General features: G+C 40.4%; 1 protein-coding gene across 1 annotated transcript in view; it reads left to right on the top strand.

Moving 5' to 3' along the window:
- The first annotated feature begins 312 nt into the window (after positions 1–312).
- Positions 313–22195, top strand: part of LOC132891663 (MORC family CW-type zinc finger protein 3-like) — a 75472-nt gene continuing 53589 nt past the window's right edge. The window contains exon 1 of the mRNA XM_060929463.1: positions 313–391. Coding sequence (XP_060785446.1) covers positions 353–391 — 39 coding nt within the window. The 5' untranslated portion in view covers positions 313–352. The remainder of the gene's footprint in view (positions 392–22195) is intronic.

The raw sequence follows: 22195 nt of genomic DNA, 5'->3' as shown, positions 1-22195 counted from the left end.
CAGAGAGGACTGAAATTTCATCTGTGCTGTATGTCGAGCATGTATAGCATATTTGACAATAAAGTTGACTTATCACCAATTTTTTTTTTTTGCATGGTAAATAGCGCTATCACAGGGCTACAATAAACAGCCAAGTTTATTTAGTCAAGCCTTTTGATATTGAAGATAATTGTTAAATGTGATTTTTGGCTTGATTGTAAAACAACCCCTAGTGAAACTCTGTACTTGGTCCAGAGTTCTCAAAGCTCGTAAACTCGAACGTAACAATGACGACATGACTGGTGCCTCCTGGCCCCGCCCATTTGAGGGCCGTCCAGCCCACTCAGAGCTTCTTCACTCTCCCTTTACAAACATGGCGGCGCACACAGCGCGAGGAATACCTTTAAGCGCAGTAAGTAAACTGCATGTTATTTGCATGAATATTTGGGTGATCTTGACTTCGGTTATTGTTACATACACAGTCATTAGTTGTCAACTTATCAGCCACGAGGTAATTCAGCGTCGCATTGTTGTTAAAGGACAGAACAGGACAGCACTGAAGTTGGCTGGTTTGTTAGTGAAATTTTCAGTCCACCTTAAAGCGCTGAAGTGGCGGTGTGTCGGTGGTGGATGGTGATATTTACTGATTAGTAAACGCTGAGCGTCTGTACACAAAAGAGAAATGTTCTTAGACTTGATATTTTTCTGTGTACCCTCATAACACTGCGTGTGTTTTAGTGCTCCAAATATCCGTGTAGTTTTCGTTTTGATGTAAACCGGAAGTGGGTGGAAACCACTGCAAACAATCGCTGCTAAAGAAATTTTCATTCACAAAATTTTAACAACAAATGGCAGTTTGTTGAACATTTTTTTTTAATTAAATTTCTTTTTCATTGATTTAAGCACATGTTTGGAACCAACATGCCTTTCCAGAATCCGGGAACTGCTGCTTATTCTGGTTGATAACACCTAGCCATCTAATAATATTCTATCAGGTTTACATCAGTTTTGAGAGGTGTTTTTTTTTTTTTTTTAATTTTACCTTCCGGAAATGGGGTATTGAACTGGACGTGCTCTATGAATCCACTATGAAGCTGGAATGCAGTGCTTCTGCGAGTCAAACTGGGGTCCTATAAGCTACATTTCATTATAATAGCCAGACCACTTTCTTTTAATCATGATGAACATTTGTTTATGAAGAAAAAACAAGTACAATGTTTATCAAGCTGGATATGAATGATTTTTTTAATACATTGTTCATATTTAAAGTGCATATCACGGGGAAATTCAGGAGCAAGATCAATGTAATTCTCCTATTTTATATTAAACTTTGGTCAAATATCTGTCACGCTTTTGTATTTTGTGCAGTTTTTTTTACCTTGCGCAATACCAGAAAAATTCAGTTGAAATCAAGTCATTTGAGGAGAATTGGTCCGCCTCTGAAAAAACTCAGCATTTGGATTTCCCGGGAAACACTGATTTTCGTGACGTCGCGTGTGGGACGCCTCCTTCTGAAGGCCTCTGCATGCTCTTGCGACAAGGCTTTCGCAGACAGTTGTAATTTATCGTTGAGTGGGGAGTAATAGGCGTGCGCGATGTTATTCACCGCCACAACGCAAGGGGGCGCGAAGTCGCTAGGAGTAGTTGGTGGGTGTGGTTAGTGGAGTGTTTATCCTCCGGTTACTTATAATGACTAGAACTTTTTTTTTCATAATGACTAGAACTGGAGTCGTATAGATGTACGCACTTACTCAATCAACCGCTCTTCATGCTGCTCCATCTTCGCTCGTGTTTTTAAAAATGCCGGTCATGAAAACAAACCAAACCGGGAAAGTAGGGAAGCGGAAGTGCGTGTACAGTGGATGTAGAGTGGACCAATCAGAGCCCTCTTGTCTGCGACGCTGTCTGCGAGGCTTCTGCGGTGGTCACAATTTTTGGGAGATGCGCGCAGAGCGTCTGCGAAGGTGGGGGGGCTACGCAGACGCCATCTGCGACACTATCTGCGAGGACTGGGTTGTCAGCATAAATTGGCCTTGAATCCTACAACCCCTAGCAAAAAGTATGGAATCACCAGTCTTGGATGAGCACTCATTCAGACGTTTTATTCTGTAGAACAAATTGAGATCACAAACATGATACAATAATAAAGTCATTCCAAAGTGCAACTTCTTGGCCTTCAGAAACACTAAAATAAACAAAAAAAAATACATTGTGATAGTCAGCAAATGTTACTTTTATAGACCAAGCACAGGGAAAAAAATATGGAATCACTCAATTCTGAAGAAAAAAATATGGAATCACTCAATTTTCAGGTAGAAAATAAGGACTCACCCAGTCAATTTCCTTTCCCTAAATTGACACCTGCCTCAGATTAGATCTGCTCGTTAGTCTGCAGTTAGAAACAGCGCAGTTATCACACCTTGGAGGGCCGCTGGACCAAGTGGATTGGCAAGAATCATGGCTCCAACAAGAGAGATGTCTCTTGAAACAAAAGAGAGGATTGTCAAACTTCTTAAAGAAGGTAACTCTTCACACATGGTTGCCAAAGATGTGGGCTGTTCACAGTCAGCTGTATCTAAGGCCCTGTCCACATGGCAACGGATTCAGGTGAATCTGATAAAATTGTTTATCGTTTTGGCCTGGCGTCCACACGGCACCAGCGTTTTGGGTGCCCCAAAACGAAATCTTTTGAGAATGGGTTCCAGAGTGGAAAGATCTGGCAACGGCACCGTTGCGAAGTCATCTGGATGAGTAGAACGGATTTGTTTACGATGACGTCACAACCACATGTGCTTCACGCCGGGTAGAGGTGTAACGAACTCGATGCGAGTTGTCAACAAATCCTATAACTTGGTTCATGAAACGCGCTTACAAAATATTTTCACTGTGAATATTTGTGTAATGGTGCAGAGAGAGAGAGAGAATAGCCCTTAGGGCAGAGTCAATCCCGCCAGCAAAAATAGGGAAAAAAAGGAGCGATCTCACCTCTTCAGATGTTGGTTTAAGTCCTACAATACATTCCTCAAAAAGGGCGTAGAAGAGCAAATTAATCCATCAACGTGTAGCATTCAATTTATTTCAGACCATTAAAGACGCCGTCTTCCGCGTAGAATCATACGTCATCCTCGCCGCCATATTGGATAGGTCAAAGCGGAGAATAAAGATTAGCTGCGTTTAACTGTACCAACAGGTTTGCCGTCCAAATGAGATCACATGGGATTACCTTTCACAGGTGAGACTGGAAAAATACTTTTCATTGTATTTGGTCATTATAACATAATTTTACGAACAGATTTTTCTGACTTTGTGGCTAATATGAAGTCTCGCGCATAATAGTTTATGCGCATGCGTCCTTACTACTTCTATTGTTCTGGTGTCTCCGATGGGACCGTCTTACAGCGCACATAGAGGTGTGGCATGTGTATTGCATCGTTTTCAGCAAGTGTTGCGTTGCCATATGCACCTGATGATATTTTACTGATCCGTTGCCCATGTGGACGATATATATATATATATATATATATATATATATATATATATATATAATTTTTTTTTTTTTTTTAAATCTCGTTTTCGTGTGGATGTAGCCCAAGATATGAACCAAGTACAAACAGCATGGGAAGGTTTTTAAAGCCAAGCGTACTGGTAGACCAAGGAAGAGATCAAAGCGTCAAGACAAAAAACTTAAGGCCATATGTCTTGAAAACCGAAAAAGTACAACAAAAGAAATGAAGCATAAATGGGAGGAAGCTGGAGTCAATGTACAAGTATGTGACCGAACCGTGAGAAATAGCCTAAAGGAAATGGGATTTTCATATAGGAAAGCTAAAAGAAAACCATCATTGACACCTAAACAGAAAAGAACAAGACTACAATGGGCTAAGGAGAAGGTAATCATGGACTGTGGACGACTGGATGAAAGTTATCTTCAGTGATGAATCACGAATCTGCATTGGACAAGGTGATGATGCTGGAACTTTTGTTCGGTGCCGTTCCAGTGAGATTTATGAAGAGGACTGCCTGAAGAAAACATCCAAATTTCCACAATCCTTGATGATATGGGGCTGCATGTCAGGCAAAGGCACTGGGGAGGTGGCTGTCGTTACTTCAATAAATGCACAGGTTTACATTGACATTTTGGACAGTTTTCTTATCCCTTCAATTGAAAAGATGTTTGTGGATGATGAAATAATTTTCCAAGATGACAATGCATCGTGCCATAGAGCAAAAACTGTGAAAGCATTCCGTGGTGAAAGATGCATCCAGTCAATGTCACGGCCTGCAAATAGTCCAGATCTCAACCCAATAGAAAACTTGTGGTGGAAATTTAAAAAAACGGTCCACGACAAGGCTCCGGCCTGCAAAGCTGATCTGGCACCTGCAATCAAAGAGAGTTGGCACCAGATTGATGAAGAATACTGTTTGTCACTCATCAAGTCCGTGCCTAAGAGACTGCAAGCCGTTATAAAAGCCAGAGGTGGTGCAACTAAGTACTAGTGATGTGTTTTGAATGTTCTTTTGTTTGTCTGTTTTTCATGATTCCATATTTTTTTCCTCGGAATTGAGTGATTCCATATTTTTTTCCCTGTGCTTGGTCTATAAAAGTAACATTTACTGACTTCCACAATGCTTTTTCTTCATTTCTTTTAGTGTTTCTGAAGGCCAAGAAGGTGCACTTTGGAATGACTTTATTATTGTATCATGTTTGTGATCTGAGTTTGTTCTACAGAATAAAATGTGTGAATGAGTGCTCATCCAAGACTGGTGATTCCATACTTTTTGCCAGGGGTTGTAACAAATTCTCTTCATGAATGTGTTTATAAATACATAATCTTTCTGCAAACTTAAATGTATGAATTAAGTTTTCTTTTCCTTTAAATGTGTTTTAATCTTAATCTAGTCCATTTAATAAAGTGCCAAAATTTTAAACTTTATAATATGCAGCTGCCTTACTTTTCTTTTCAGTGTATCTTAGTTATACATATATTATGGTAATTGCATCAAACATTCTAAATCATTACAGTTATAGTAATACAGCAACTTTATTTTAAGGTGGCAGTTCTTGGGTTCAGATCCCTTTGTGATCAACAGGAGGTCATGATTGATTCTCTTCGTTGGATTGCATAAGATGGAGCAAACTTCAGAACAGTTCATATTTTCATGCACATTTTTGTTACAACACTACTTGATCATAGATAATTAAGGGATCCCCGTAGGTTTTCAATCTATCATGTACCTCAGTAATCGATAACAAAACAGTTTAACTCGCATATTGAACTTTAAGGTGAAATTTCAAATGTGTATACATTAATACTATTTAGGTCAGAAATCATTGAAACACTGGTAAAATCTATCCTATAATCATGTATCTAAAACTTCTCAGAGACCCTGAAAATGCACCTGAGAGCATCTATTTTCAAAAGATTTTCCGGGGCAGCATGCCCCCGGACTCCCCGAGTTTCACTTTATGCCCTCGGTGCTCGCTTTCACGCTGTTGGCACTCAATTGTCTGTGTATTATCATGCCAGAATTTAGGGCTTAATTTTTTTTTTTCTGGGGAGAACACTGTGCTAGCTATCAAACTATATACGGGGATGAGAATTTTCCGCCAATCGGCGGATTTCCGACTTTTTCAGACCAAAATGATCGTTTTTGAGATTGATGTAAATCCATTGAGAAGTTTTCGGGTGGGGGGGGGGCAGGGTTTTTTCTAGAAAAATTTAGTATGAGGGCGCTCACCATGGCGAGGGAGCGAAGCGGGGGGGAGATGGTGCCGGTTGTCGTCCCCCCCCCCCCCCCCCGCAAAGCCTTTGAAAAATGCTCCAATGGGACATTCTGAGGCTATCTGAGAGGGGAAATTGTAACAAATTGTCTGTCAACATTGAAAAAGAAAGAAGTAATCTTCTGCCCTGGACAGTCTTTGGCTTTCTTCCGTTTCGTGCCATGGGATGACATCTTTAAGTGCCCAAGTGTCAACAAAAACAACTCGCGAACTACTTCTGTCAAAAGCTCCCGCGCCGGTGGGTGAAAGGTCATTCAGTCTCGAGAAATCTCGCTCTACAAGTCAGCTGACCTTGTATGTAACCCATGTCAAATCTCGCGAGAGCAGCCGCGACAAGCAAACAACATGGCGCCTCAGTCTGGAAAACGCCAGTTCGGATTGTTTTTGCACCGTCTGGCGGTGTATCTACTATGATTTGGAATATTTTTGGAGCAATTATAACGGATTTGATGATCAGACACATTGTCACGTAGTGTTGCTGGGATGTTTTCACGGAGTCGGTAAGGGGGCGCACGCCGAGAGTAAGAGGGCGCAGCACCCCTGTTCCCCCGTTTAGACGAAAGCCTGGGGGGGGGATGTATGGTTAACGATCTGTTGGTGGGCTCCGGGTTAACACACTTGAGTCTTTCGACATGTCGTAATTAACATTCACTTTTGTGACAATGTTCAACTTATTTGTGGTAGAATTTTCTGGAAATTCCATCACGTGCAGTGTATAAATACAAGTGCGCATGCTCTCCACGCGTGGCTTGCAATCGCCGTTCACCGACCGTACACACTGTTTGACAATTCGCATTGGTAACATCGGAAAGACACGTATTCAGGCGGGATATTTTAGCATATCGACAATGGCAAAAGTCCTCGATAAGAAAGAAAAGGATCGAGCGAGGGAGATTGATAAAGGTGCAGAAATAAAGAACTGTTTTCGATGGGCTTGGTTAGAAAGAACACTGAATGTTGAGATCACAACGAAGCTCGGTGATCACATACGGAAAATAGACATCCCAGGAAAAGTACTTTGCTCATTGTGTTCTGACATGATAAACTATGCTAGTAGAGGGGCAAGGACTATCGAACTTCACATACAGTTAGGTCCATAAATATTTGGACAGAGGCAACATTTTTCTAATTTTGGTTCTGTACATTACCACAATGAATTTTGAACAAAACAATTCAGATGCAGTTGAAGTTCAGACTTTCAGCTTTAATTCAGTGGGTTGAACAAAATGACTGCTTAAAAATGTGAGGAACTAAAGCATTTTTTAAACACAATCCCTTCATTTCAGGGGCTTAGAAGTAATTGGACAAATTAAATAATTGTAAATAAAATGTTCATTTCTAATACTTGGTTGAAAACCCTTTGTTGGCAATGACTGCCTGAAGTCTTGAACTCATGGGCATCACCAGACGCTGTGTTTCCTCCTTTTTAATGCTCTGCCAGGCCTTTACTGCAGCGGTTTTCAGTTGCTGTTTGTTTGTGGGCCTTTCTGTCTGAAGTTGTCTTTAACAAGTGAAATGCATGCTCAATTGGGTTGAGATCAGGTGACTGACTTGGCCATTCAAGAATATTCCATTTCTTTGCTTTAATAAACTCCTGGGTTGCTTTGGCTTTATGTTTTGGGTCATTGTCCATCTGTATTATGAAACGCCAACCAATCAGTTTGGCTGGATTTGAGCACACAGTATGTCTCTGAATACCTCAGAATTCATCCGGCTGCTTCTGTCCTGTGTCACATCATCAATAAACACTAGTGATCCAGTGCCACTGGCAGCCATGCATGCCCAAGCCATCACACTGCCTCCGCCGTGTTTTACAGATGATGTGGTATGCTTTGGATCATGAGCTGTACCACGCCTTCGCCATACTTTTTTCTTTCCATCATTCTGGTAGAGGTTGATCTTGGTTTCATCTGTCCAAAGAATTTTCTTCCAGAACTGTGCTGGCTTGTTTAGATGTTTTTTAGCAACGTCCAATCTAGCCTTTTTATTCTTGAGGCTTATGAGTGGCTTGCACCGTGCAGTGAACCCTCTGTATTTACTTTCATGCAGTCTTCTCTTTATGGTAGATTTGGATATTGATGCGCCTACCTCCTGGAGAGTGTTGTTCACTTGGTTGGCTGTTGTGAGGGGGTTTCTCTTCACCATAGAAATTATTCTGCGATCATCCACTACTGTTGTCTTCTGTTGGTGTCCAGGTCTTTTTGCATTGATGAGTTCACCAGTGCTCTCTTTCTTTCTCAGGATGTACCAAACTGTAGATTTTGCCACTCCTAATATTGTAGCAATTTCTCGGATGGGTTTTTTCTGTTTTCGCAGCTTAAGGATGGCTTGTTTCACCTGCATGGAGAGCTCCTTTGACTGCATGTTTTCTTCACAGCAAAATCTTCCAAATGCAAGCACCACACCTCAAATCAACTGCAGGCCTTTTATCTGCTTAATTGAGAATGACATAACGAAGGAATTGCCCACACCTGCCCATGAAATAGCCTTTGAGTCAATTGTCCAATTACTTTTGGTCCCTTTAAAAACAAGGTGGTACATGTTAAGGAGCTGAAACTCCTAAACCCTTCATCCAATTTTAATGTGGATCCCCTCAAATGAAAGCTGAAAGTCTGGACTTTGTCCATGTCCATTATATAACTATAACTTGAATATGTTTCAGTAAGCAGGTAAAAAAAAATTGTCAGCGTCCAAATATATATGGACCTAATTGTATACACCAAAAAACACAAAGGTAGGTCGAAAATTATTTTGCCTGTTCAATGATTCATTATATTTATAATCTATATGCCATGGTGTGTGTGTGTGTGTGTGTGTGTGTGTGTATATAAAAATGCATGTCATATATGTGTGTATCTTTTTATAAATGGGGTTAGCTTATCTAATGTAGCATGTTGGGGAGAATCATAAGATTCATAGTATCATATCTATATTTCTGATAAAATTTTAGGTATGATACCGTGCATAACTCTTCTACTTATTGCTCATTTCATAGGGGGATGGGGGGGATTGCTGGCATGTGCCGCGTGGGAGCGTCTGCCCAAATTTTTTAGGCCGAGATGAACTTAGTTTTTGATTTAAAAAAAAAACTTTCCAGTATGTAATGCCAATTGTACATGCCTGTTCTTTAATTCAAAATCACCATATGGTATATGTATTACATTACACAACATCCTGCCCAGATAAAACCTAGTTAGTACACACAACAGTTGAAAGGGAAGTGATGAGTGATGTTGAATGTTGCCTGCTTAATATGCAAGAGCTCCTGCTACCATGATAACATCAGAAGAAAGCTTCAGAGAATTATATGATAGAACTTTTTTCTGGTTTGCACTTCATTGTAAAGGATTAGAGTATTCAAAGACATGAATAGCAAAAATGCAGAAATATAATACTGTAGAGCTCGTTTATATTGAAAGGTGCATTGATTTTTTTGAAGTCATCAAATGTGAATTGATTAATATGGTACAAGAGACTTGTTTTTAATAATTTTCACCTGGTAGTCGACCAAGAAGGGGAATTTATTTCCAAATAAATTGCAACTTTTTGCTGATTAAAATTAATGGTTTTGGTGTAAAAAAAAAAAAAAGCCAAGAATCATTAGCTCCTGCCCCTGGGCCCCGCTGGGTGCCTGCGGCCCCCAAACCTCTGGCTTTTTTCAGACTTGAATATTTTTCATTCTCATCCCTGCTATATAGAAAACTTGAACATTCTGTTTATAGAAAAACAGAACTTTCATTCATAAATGAAGAGTTCAGGGGCAAAAGGCAGACAGCACTGTTTTTCTTGTTTGCTGTAAATATATATATTTTTTTGTCTGACTTCCCTGATGGAGCTGGCCATTTCAGACAGGGACGGTCTGAATTGATTTGCAATAAGTAATTCATTTGCATGATCTGAAAAATTAAAGGTGTTGACTGCAGAGTCATCTGAAATTTTCAATTTTTTTTTTTTTTTTTAAATTGTGCATGGCATTTTCCTATGTCTTGCAAGAACAAAATCATGTGGACGTGTTGATCATTTTGATGTGCTGAGGGCTGCTTTTGTCTGTTTTGGGACTGTTTTCCTCCCTCTTAAAGCATATATGCAGAGCCATGGCCTCACTTTCATTTATAAATGCCTTGAGACCTCAAGAATGGCACAGGAATAGTTTTAAGCGTGAACAATAAACCTAATATAGTAATTTTTATGATTAAAGTGATTTCATATAGGTAGCGGCCTGAGTGAATGACATTGACGTCCGTGATGTCACAGCAGGAAGGCTATCGGTCTCATTGCCATTTCCGCTATAGACCCTTTTCACTCACGTGACCTTCGTAAACGCGACCGCCATTTTGGACATGAAGAAATAACGGTTTATGGCACAGACCCTTTCGGTTCTCGCTCATCTAGCTGCTACAATGACTGCTTAGACTGCAACAATAATACCTAACACACATTTAAGTATCCGTCGTAAAGACGTGAAACTCGTCAAGTGATGAGTGTGTTCATTGATAAGCTAACACGATCTAAAAGTAGACATACCATCACACTGCCCTGGTGCTGTGTACAGTTTCCCTTCTATGGTTTGTGCACTCACTATTTGCCATTACTTTCTCCAACCCAGTGTTCGAACTATGCCGATATTTTCGGGGGGTCCCTTTTTTTCCCTTGGGGGGGGGGGGGTGCTTGCGCTTGTTTCGGAGCGCAGATCTCCAAACACATGAGAAGCCTATCTTACGCACATATCACGCGGACTCCACGCGTCGCGTCTGAAGTCATAACTCATCAGGGGAAATCGTGTCCGCATTGGCATGTTCAAAAAACAACCTCGCATCAACAATGATACCACACGCAAGAAAAAAAAGTCAGGCTACTCAACACATCTGATCCACAGCAGCACCAAAGCATCACTGGAAATCATGTCAACAACCAATCTTCCATTTCAACACGCGTCAATAAACAAATGGCACCACAAACATGAACGAATCGGTCAGGCTACCGATTCCAAACCCACAGCAGACGAATAATTAAATGCATCTTACCTTAAAGCAGAATCGACCACAAAGGAAGTCTGTTGGCACACTTCCTTTCTACTAGTTTGTGTCCCCAACCTGGCAGCAGCAGTCGTTGTCATATCGGTTTATTTTATCTTTGATGTAAACACAACACTTCGGATATGCAAATGCTTCCCGTTACACACGATTGCTATGTCGATAAACATCATTTTGCCAATATTTTAGAGACCATCCATCTTCTCCGTCGGTCAGCATCTGTCGGGATCCGATAAAATGATAAATCTTGCTTGTGCGTTGATGGTTACTACATCCAGGTGCACAACAATATAATGGCATGATGGAAGTCTTGCTGAAAGTAAAAACTTTCTTTGATGGCTATATTCCTTTCGATGCTTCGCCGTCGTTCCTCGTTGTTGGCTGTGGTAGACTACTGGTAGTTCATGTCCAAAATGGCGGCCGCGTTTGTCGTGACGTCACGTGGGAAGGGTCTATACTAAAACACCGAGCTGACTGCAACTCCGATCCTCCATTTTGAGCTAATTTATTGCCATGCCATGTAGCTGTGTTGCTGGTCGGTACAGCAACATGACAGAAGGTGGATTTACGCTGCATTCATGGCCCAAGAATGTTCAAACTGCAAAGATTTGGATGCGTTTTGCGAGAAGTTCACGGGCACATTGGGCGCCTACAAAGTGGTCTCTCCTCTGCTCTGCACATTTTACTGAAGACTCGTACGAGACCTCTGATCTGTTGAGGAGCGTTGGCTATAAGTCCGTATTGAAAGAGGGTGCAGTACCAACAATTAAAGAAAAAGAAAACTACAAGAAAAGGAAAGTGAGTTCAGTTGCACCAGTCCTCCAGGAGTGAGCCGAGGGTTGTTACCAAAACCCGGGACGGAACAGGTTGTATCGCTCTGGCAGTGACCTCCCTGCAGTTGTTGCTAAAACCGGTGACGTCCCGTTCCGTCCCGGGTTTTAGTAATTGCCTGAGCCGAGCAGTAAAGGCGGAGTACACAGTATGAAGAAAAGTGAATGAGTGGAGCAGCCGTCTTATTTCTAAACTGGATATTGCTGCCATCTCGCCCTTGCTTGGAAGAAGTGAATGAACGGAGAACTGAACGAACAACTGAAAGTCAGATTGTTTCAAAAACAATTGGCCTTCAAGAAGCGAGAACACAGATGGGTAAGCTCTGACTCTCATTTGGATAAAAAAAACAAACAAAAAAAACCCCACGTTGTTTACTTGCATTTAGATTAATACATGTAACTTGTATTGTGTGTTTAAGTTAGCGGTATAAGATTTATTTAATTTGCTTCAGAATGTGATTGTCTCAGTTCATCTGATTATTTAATTCGCCTTTTACGTTTTATCAGTGAAAATGCATGCATGTACATGTATGCTGCACAAGTTATAACACCTATCCTGTTTTAATGAGAGTCAACCCACAATCAGTGAAGTCAAATCAGTCTTAGTTGAGCAAGTCGGTAACCGAAACCGGTTACGGCTGTGGCATCACGCACTCGGGGCTGGCTGGCTCAGCGGGGCAGCTCGAATGCCAACTTTGCGGTCGATTTTAACTCTCAAATATATAATCTTTTAATTCCCATTTATGCCGCATACAAGAGTCAAGGATGGAGATACTATCTACTCAGAAATTTATTTAAAAATAAAGGTTCTGCGTATCTCCTTTTAAGGTAAACAGTACGGCCCTACGGAAACAGCCAAATGTGAGGAGCTTTAACTAATTAGCATAATTATGGAACTGTCACACCAAGATGACGCGTGGAAAAATTTGGGACTCTCCGAGGTCGATGCAGAGTCTTGAGTTGCAGGGATGTAACTTGTGGTTGACCTTCACAAATGGAGCCATGAAAAAAAGACAAATGTATATTTTCTCTGTTACTGCTTTTGTGTTATTTCTTTTTCTGTAAGATCAAAACATTAGGTGTATAACTCCATACTCGCTACCGTGGAGTTGAGCCCATGCATTCTAAGGCTATAATAGCTAAGCAGTAGCTAAAATTTAGATATCTGTCTCAAAAAAGGATGTCCTCTAACCTTGCTCTGTCTTGCAGTTGCATTCACTAACCAGACCTTCCTTTTCTTTTCCGCAGGCTTTTAGCTGGCGGGAGAGCCGAGTCCGCCATGTTTGCCCACGCCAACTTATTTTGGTTAAAAGTAGCTCAAACGCCCCATGGTGGTCAAGTGATGTTGTTGCTCATTTGCTTCGGCAATCTCCGGAATTGTAAAATATGGGACGCTTTTTATCTCGGCAAAACGTTTATACACGGTGCAGTGTGTGCAGCAGCAAAACATCTCAAAACTCCAACAGCAATAGACACAGAACGTTTTGCAGTCAGAACCTTTAAGCTTTATTAAAGCAAAACTAAAAAGTGGCTTTTGATCTCTTTTGGTGGCAGAAATGGACAAATCTGAGTATAGTAACTTAAAAGACAGCTGGGAGTTTGGCTCCAGCTCAACTGCAATGAGGAATGGAGAAGTGGTGTTGAAAATGAATGACTGAACTTCAAAAATACATTTATGTCTGCAAGAAATGTGGGCGATTTTTCCTGACATGCTTCTTTTGTCTGAGTGAGCTGAATTGACTGGATTAGGTTTCTTTTATTGCTCAACCTGCAATACAGTCATCTGTTCATCGAGATCATGCATGTTTTTCATGTTTTCATGTGTTATTTGGTGAAATACTGAATAGGTGATTGTATAATTTAGTTAGGGGTCATCCATAATTTTCATCATTATCACGAGCGTACAAACCGTACGCGGGGGGGTTAATGACCAGGCGTACACTTTTTTTTTTTTTTTTTAAATGAAAAAATGATGATCCGTCAATGTGCGAATCGGCGGCCGCCATGTTAAAAATTTCGCGCCACATCGGTGTTGCCAGCTAGCTCTACACGCTTTCTTTCTTCAATACAACAACAATGGCTGACCCAGATTTTGACCGCATTTACAAATTTGTGAATAGCAGAAATACAAGACTCCTTCAAACGAGTACGAGCAGTTTTTAAACATTTGTTTCCTGCATTCATCTGAGAAGCGGCAGGAGGCAGTTAGGGCAGGACAGGCTGCTTGGAAAGAATCAAAAACGAACGTTTCAAAGCCAAAAGGCAACAGCTCCCCTTAAAAAGACAGTTCCTAATTTTCAAAAATCAGACCCTCCAGGATTTCGCGCTGTTGCGATTTGCAACTTCAACACAAATTCAACCAATCCCCATGAATTCAGGGCGGTGTTGCAATTATATCCAATCAACGCAACTTTCCTGCAAATTTGACCAATCGTTGGCGTCATCTTGAGGTGACATTGACAAACTATCTTCCGCCTTACTTCCGGTGTTGCCAGATTGGGCGGTTTCCCGCCCAGTTGGGGGCTTTCAAGTGCATTTTGGCGGGTTTTGAACATATTTCGGGCTGGAAAACGTCAGCAGTATCTGGCAACGCTGCATACTTCCGTGTTTCCGTTCAAGAGAAGCAGCATGTGCAAGTCAGTGTTTATATAGGCTTAAATTCTGTTACTGAAAGTGTGTTATGTTTACAGTGAAGGACTGTGTGCACTTTATTTTTTTACTTAATAAAATAAATTAATGGCTGCCAACATTTTTGCCAAAATGGTATTTTATTTTCCATTGTTTAGGCAGCTTCAGCATCATACTGTGAGATTCTGTTCAAAAAAATTTTTTTTTCTTCTATGAAGCCTGAGCCATTTATTTTATTAGTTTATAATTATTGTTTAATTTAGTCTTCAGGAGAGACTGCCTGCACACAGTACTAGTATTAATAGTTTTTTTTTTTTTCCTTACATGAAAGCTGAGGCATTTATATTATATTTTAAGGTAACTTCATGTTGTGCTGTGAGGTTCTCTGCACTTTAACTTTTGAACCAAGAAGTGCATTTGGATAAGTAAAGGTTATTTTTCTGCATTTTTGTAGTCCTGGTAATCTTTTATATTGGTAAAGTTGTTTATAGGACCATTTCTCAGTGTCTTTTTTGTTTTTTTAATCAATAGTTTTTCAGTAATAACTTAATATTTAACATATCACTCAGTTTTAATCACAGAGAAAATTTCAACAATTTCTCGCAACTTTCATTTCCTCCCGGAATGTAATCGCAACAAAAACCTAAAAAACACCGCAACTTTCATCGCAATTTTTTGGAACACCCCCCCCCCCCCCCCCCCCCGCAGCATCAGACATTTTAGCCCGCAACAAACACAAAAAAGGCCCGCGGAATCCTGGGGGGACTGGATAATGAATCGCCTTCTTTCTATGAAAACTTCTGGACCCGTCTTGTCGTCTTTTTTTCTCTTGTGAATCTTTGTATTGTCCTGTCATCCGATTTTAATAAAAAGTAATACAAGACATGGTTTTATTTTGAATTCCTATTCCACGTAGATCCATCTTTTTTTTTTGTCCGCTAATGTACACTTTTTTTTTGGGGGGAGGGGGGTTGCTCAAAAGTCTACTCTTTGTAGACTCATGATAATGATGAAAATTATGGATGACCCCTTAGTGAACCAAGAAAAGTCATCACATCTGGTAGTGTAATGTATAAAGCAGGCGAACATAAAGTTTAAAACAAGTCCTGACCTCACCCACATTAAAAAAAAAAAAGTGAACTGTGCTTAAAAGTCAGGGCCGCACCAGGAGAAACACACACTTGATTGAACTCTACCGTGTAGGTGCATTTGGGTAATTGAGTGATCAATCTCATTAAATCTGAAGGTTAATAATTAAATTTGAATCAGTCTCATTTGAATCGTTTCATTAATTAATACCATTAATTTTGGTGCTTAATAATAAATTACCAAACAGCTAAATTATGGTATATTCCAAATTATTATGATTACTTATCATATTACATAAATCATATGCACCTTTGAGAATTCTTTGGAGATTGGGGACTTCAAAGATATTGGAACACAAATAAACACACAGTTTCAATAATAAATGAATTTATTATAACAAAGATAAAAATGGATAATAGCAGTTGAAATATATACAAACAGTGAGGTGTGTGTGTGAGAGAGAGAGAGAGAGGCCGTGTGTGTGTGTGTGTGTGGGGTCTACACAAGAGAATTAGCTCTGGTAGCTAACTCCACGTGTGTTTATGGGGGAGGAGTTGACCACGTGGTAAGGCCTATGGCCTAGCAAAAGAAAGAAGCTAGCGTGGGATGCTAACTGAGGTGTGTTTGTGAGGCCTGTGACCACATGTTCGTGTAGGCCTAGATTAACCTCATGTAGCTAAGCTAAGACAAAGGAATGCTATCTAAGGTGTGTTTTGTGAGAGGCCATGTGTTTGTGTAGGCCTGGATTAGCCTTGTGTTTAGCTAAGGCAAAGGAAAGCTAGCTAAGGTGTGTTTGTGACAGGCCACGTGTTTGTGTAGGCCTAGATTAGCCTTGTGTTTAGCTAAGGAAAGCTAGCTAAGGAGGATGTGTCACCACGTGGGGTTTGAGAACAAAGGATTTAGCTCTGGTTGCTAGCTAAAGGTGCGTTTGTGTGTGTGGGGGAGGACCACCACGTGTTGGAGACAAAAGATTAGCTCTGTGTAGCTAACTCCACGTGGTGGAGGCCTTGTGATCCCTTGAGACAATACAATTGGCCCTGGAGGCTAATGGAACAAAAGAATTAGCCGTGTGTTTAGCTAAGGTGTTTGTGAGGCCTGGTGAGCTAGCTTTGGTTGCTAATTAGACAAAGAATTAGCCGTATGTGGCTAGCTAAGGCCCAAGGATCCTACCTCGTGAAGTTCAGACAAAAGGTGTTAATAAGGAATTAAGAGAAGCATACAAAGCCTATCTATTAAACAATTGAGAGATTAAACAAAATAGAACAATTCAACATGCTGCGTGTCGAACAGTGTAAACAAAACGTTCCTGAGTTTAAATTCACACTGGTTCAATAAAAGCTAATTCCTAAGACTAGGTTTTGCTCAAATGCCAAGTCTTACTCAGTATCTTGCCTCTAGCAAGATTATGAAGAGATGTTCCGAGACTTTTGGAGTTTCGCCGTTGTGGAGCACGTGAGTCGCTTCCGTGAGGCGCAGAGAACTGCTTGATCCGACGCGTGGTCGCGATGAAAAGAAAGTCTCTGATTAAATACTGTGCACAGCTTTTGAGTTAAAAAGGATCCAGTCGCTTCTTAACTTTAAAATAACTGCCTGGACTGCAGTAGTACGTACTTATAAGCAGCGCTCGAAACTAATGGTGTCCCGGGGACCATAAAAAATGTCATCGGGACACAAAATTATCATATCTGGGACAATCCCAGGACAATGGAAAAAAATAGATCTAGAAAAAAAGTTCTATATTAATATTATTTACAAAGCCGTAACACATACGTAGACATTCACCTAATTTGTCAATTTTAATTTTAAAACGTTAACAGTGAAAAATACATAGTAGCTACACTTTCGATGCACCTGCATCCGTAGGCTACAGAGCAGCGCATTCTGTTCGAGAATCTTCGGCCGGAGTCCGCATTATATGGACTTGGAATGGAATTGCTACCGCACACGCTGCGCCGACTCTTGCCAGAACAAAAATGCTTAAGTGGTTGAAGCGGACCGACCGCGGGGAAGAAACTGAAAGCCCAGACATAACGTCTCTGGGACCTTCAGGATCTAAAGCGTCATCGCCTGGTCTGCAGGCAACGCTAGCAACTGAATGAACTTAATGAACACTGTTAGACACGTTATAAAATACAACAGGAATGATGTGGATGATATTGACGGAAGATACCGTTCAACAGAATAAGTGAGTTTTCTTGGTGTCTTTCTCGTTCAGAAAGTTTAGTCAGTCAGCAGCACAACTAGGCTAGGACCTGGCACTATGTTGATGTTGCTAACATTTGCACCCACGTTTCGGCAGCGAAAGTTCATAAAAATGGATAACGGAAAGTTCATAAAAATGGATAACGGAAAGTTCATAAAAATGGATAACGGAAAGTTCATAAAATGGATAACGGAAAGTTCATAAAAATGGATAACGTTAATGGTAAATTATAAGTTGGCCTTATAAGTGCCAACAGATATTCAAGGTATAAGTAGATGAAATGAACATAAAAGGGGTCTTATTTTCAACTAAAGTGTACTGCAGATGTAGGGAGTTGAAACATTTTCTGAATGAGCTAGTTGGCCCCTTTAAATAAACAGGTATCTATTCATACAGTGAGATCGCCAAAGTTTAATAAACTGAAAATGCAATAACTGTAATTTCGAAGTAGATGATGTATAGGACATGTGTCGCTTGTGACTTATTGTAAAAATGATATATAAAGGGTTCAAAATCGCATAGTTACAAATATAATAGTAACTTCATATGATAATACACTCTTAAAACACGTGTTGAAAATAACACAACTTGCGTTGTTTTTTAACACATCTCTATGTCCAGATTGGGAGAACAGAACTTTTGTTCATTTTAACACATTATTTGTTATTTGTGCAATTTTGGTGTTAAACATTTCTGAAATATAACACAACTCTTGTTGAAATTAAACTTGCACAAAAGATGTGTTGATTTCCAACACATTTGTTTTAAGAGTGTATTAACCACTGGTTATTTCAGAGAGGAAAAAAATGGGGACACTATTGCTTCCATTCGGGACAATACAACACAGAATTCGGGACCACTGGGGGACACAAAGAAAAAAAAAAATTCGAGCCCTGCTTATAAGGAACAAATGAAAAACCGGTTGTAAACTCAAGCTGAGTTTAAAATCGTGCGATCTTAGAGTCTACCGTGGCCAAAGGTAAACAAAGAAAAGCGTGAAACTTTGATTCTTGCAAGAAAGAAAAGAAAATACTTTTTTTGGGTTTGCTCGCGGAGCGAGCGATTCCTCCCTGTGTCCGTGTTGAAATCATGGCACCAAAAGAGGAGGAGCTAGGAGTTTCCGGGTGGTTTATGCCTCCCTGGAGGATGTGACGTAGGTGATCCCGCCCACGCGTGACGTAGGTCAACGTGGAAGTTGGCTGATGGGAAATGTAGTTTCTTAAAGAGATGGACTGAATGTACCTACAACCGATTCTCCCAAGAAGATCCAACCAGAATTCTGCCTTGAAGCTTGTTGATGGCTACCAAAAATGTCTGGTCAAGGTGAAACTACCTGGACATTTCACCAAATATTAGGTGTGCTGTTTGTACATTTTTGACCTTTGTTGATTTTCAGAAAATCCCAAAACCGTTTTTTTTTCCCCCCCTGTTAAAGATGCATGTTGTACCATCAGTTCAAAGAACTCGCTGAAAGCCGAATATTGCCTCGACATTCATGTCTGTATATGTAGAGTTCTGACCGCAGCTATCATAGCCTGCTCCCAGTTTTGGCCATGTAAAAATGTAAAGCCAGAAAGTTTCTCAGGTGTTAAAAGGATGAATCCGCTCTCCACCAGTAATATGAATAACAGTTAATTGAGAAGTGCTAGTGTTTTACTTTGTCATTAATCAGGCTTGTAGTACTCGAGTCTGACTCATGCTCTAAGTTTAAGGACTCATGACTCGACTTGGACGTGAGCACTGATGACTCGGACTTGTGCATTAACTGCGTTAGGACTTGTAAATTGGAGATGAGGACTCTGATTTTTTTTTCATTATCCCCTTCGGACACAAGGAAAAATGTGATGGAACAAAATGCTATGAACTTCGTGTACAATTATACACCATGTCCAAAGTTTTTTTTTTTTTTTTTTTTTTTTGTGACATGCCATAATAATTTGGCATAAGATATTTATATCTACATTAATTTTGTGCAAGAGCATCACACCTGTGCGCTGTGGTGCTTGCATCAGGTAGGCTCTCGGGTGCACTCCAGACAGTGCATGCTCCATGTGGACTCTCACGCGCATGTGCCATAAGATATTTATATCTACATTAATTTTGTGCAAGAGCGTCACACCTGTGCGCTGTGGTGCTTGCATCAGGTAGGCTCTCGGGTGCACTCCAGACAGTGCATGCTCCATGTGGACTCTCGCGCGCATGTGCCATAAATGACTCACACCCACACAGGATTAAGGCGCAATCAGTGCGCCAATATAAAAACTGTGAAAACACACTTGCTTTGCGAAGTATTGAGTTGCGTTGCTGACACATTACCAAACCTTATTTCCTTGTTCAGTTTCTTGATCCCTGATTTCCTGTGTCTCGTCTTTGATTCTGCCGAGTCTACGATAGCCTGTTTGTGCCTCGCTCGACCGGCTGCCTGTTTTCCGATTTTGCCTGCCATTCTGGATTGTTTACCTGCCTTTGCTTGTATTAATAAACACACCTTCTGCACTTGCATCCGTCTCCCAACCATCTCTGACAGACTACTTTGCACTCCCTGATAGGCCTGTCACGATATTCGATATACTGACTTATTGTATGGTAAATGAAAATGAACTTTTTTTTTTTAAACTGCAATTTTGCCATTTACGTGTTGTACATCTACATAAGGAAGTTGCCAGAGTATTAGCTTGACCCATTGACCGAATAAAACACCGCACTGCTTTCTGTCATCTCACGCGGCTCTCTGTCAGAGGCGGGGCCTCCCAGCATGCAACAGTTATCCTGCTAGGGAAGCCACTGAATGGGGAAAAGACAACACGTTGCTCCGTTCTGCAGACCATAGGCGTAGAATTGGGTATGGACGGTATGGATGTGTCCCTACCAATATCAAACGAGCTGATATGTCTCTACCAATATTTCTGATTTGAAGAAAAAAAAATCAAGCTCCATGCACGGTACACAAATGGTTACTGTAGGTTTCCACTGGGTGAAACCATGCAAAATTCACTCATGAATATTTGCTCTGGGGGTGTGGTCACAAAAACAGCAAGCAGTTAGGCTACTGTGTCAATTATCAAGTGCAGTTGCAGTGCAGTGACCGACTGCTAGCTAGCAAACTGTCCTTGAGGAATGTAATGTTAGATTAGCTCGTAAAATGAATCGGTTAACAACAGTTCGTATTCAGTGTGTAAAAACGACAGCATACGAATATGACTTTGTTTGTTTTTCTAAGTTTGTGTGGCATGTAAATAACAATCCGATTTGATACTAACAATAACTGGTGTTCATTAAGGTCACAAAGACATTATTAAACCATATCAAATTGTGTTAATGTTGGCTAATATTGCAGCGAATCTTGCTTGTGAAGTGCCTGCGACCTTTAGCAGTCCGCTAACCCTTAATTTGAAGTGCTTAAGTTAAGACCTGCAGAGCCCTGACCAAGTTCGTGTAACATGACTCATATAAACAACAACCCGATGGTGATGTGGCCATTGTTCATGGCCCAGACCCCTTTTAATCAAATAAAACATTTTCACGTAATAAGCATAACAGCCTCCACTTTCTTGATCAGAAATTTTTGGTTCCTCCTGCCTCTCTTTTGAAAATGTCACATACTGAGTACATACATGCGCTGAACTGATTGGTTTTCGAGGGAGTTCATTTGAAAGTGGTAGGCTAAAAACTTTCCTCTGTAGAACCCTGTCCCTCCCTCCGGTCTGGGCTCAAGAAGACAACAAAAGGGCAAAAATATAACAACCAGTCAGAATTCAGATGCATTCTGTTGCCAAGTAAAATTGTAACCTTTCAGCGTGTCGAAGTTCTAGAGCCCTCGTCCTGTTTTACCATTAGATCAATCACATATCAGCTTAAACTAGCATTATAAAATGAGTTAAAGATCACACAGAAGATAGCCTACTCCCCCTGCCAGCCTAATGGAACAGTGTTTAAGGCTCCATATGTGTTTTACTTCCATTTATGAGGGAAAGGAACATACACCCTCCTGACAGTCAATGCATTATTCGCTTGTAAAACACATTTGCAAATTGGTAGAATGAGTTAATCATCACATGCAAGATTTGCAATTAATCAAATGAATCGCTGCTTATTTTTTATTATTATTATTATTATTATTATCATTATTATTATTCATGAATTACTACAGTTCTGAACTTCAAATTTTAAAAGTCTGGACTTTGGAGAGATGATGGATAATCATTTGGTGGAACACAATGGAGCAAAATATTGTGACCCTCTAATGTTGACCTGAAGTTGGCGCCACTGGGGGTTGGCATTGGGTTTATGTCCCCACCAATGTTGATATAACTCGATTCCAAAAAAAGTTGGGACAAAGTACAAATTGTAAATAAAAACGGAATGCAATGATGTGGAAGTTTCAAAATTCCATATTTTATTCAGAGTAGAGCATGGATGACGTATCACATTTTCTCAGTTTAAACATTTATCATTTAAAGAGAAATATTAGGTGATTTTAAATTTCATGACAAATCTCAAAGTTGGAACAAGGCCATGTTTACCACTGTGAGACATCCCCTTTTCTCTTTACAACAGTCTATAAACGTCTGGGGACTGAGGAGACAAGTTGCTCAAGTTTAGGGATAGGAATGTTAACCCATTCTTGTCTAATGTAGGATTCTAGTTGCTC

This window comes from Neoarius graeffei, chromosome 9, assembly GCF_027579695.1.
Source record: "Neoarius graeffei isolate fNeoGra1 chromosome 9, fNeoGra1.pri, whole genome shotgun sequence".
Taxonomy (NCBI): Eukaryota; Metazoa; Chordata; class Actinopteri; order Siluriformes; family Ariidae; genus Neoarius; species Neoarius graeffei.
The sequence above is the reverse complement of the archived record's forward strand: the minus strand, read 5'-3'. Positions and strand labels throughout refer to the sequence as shown.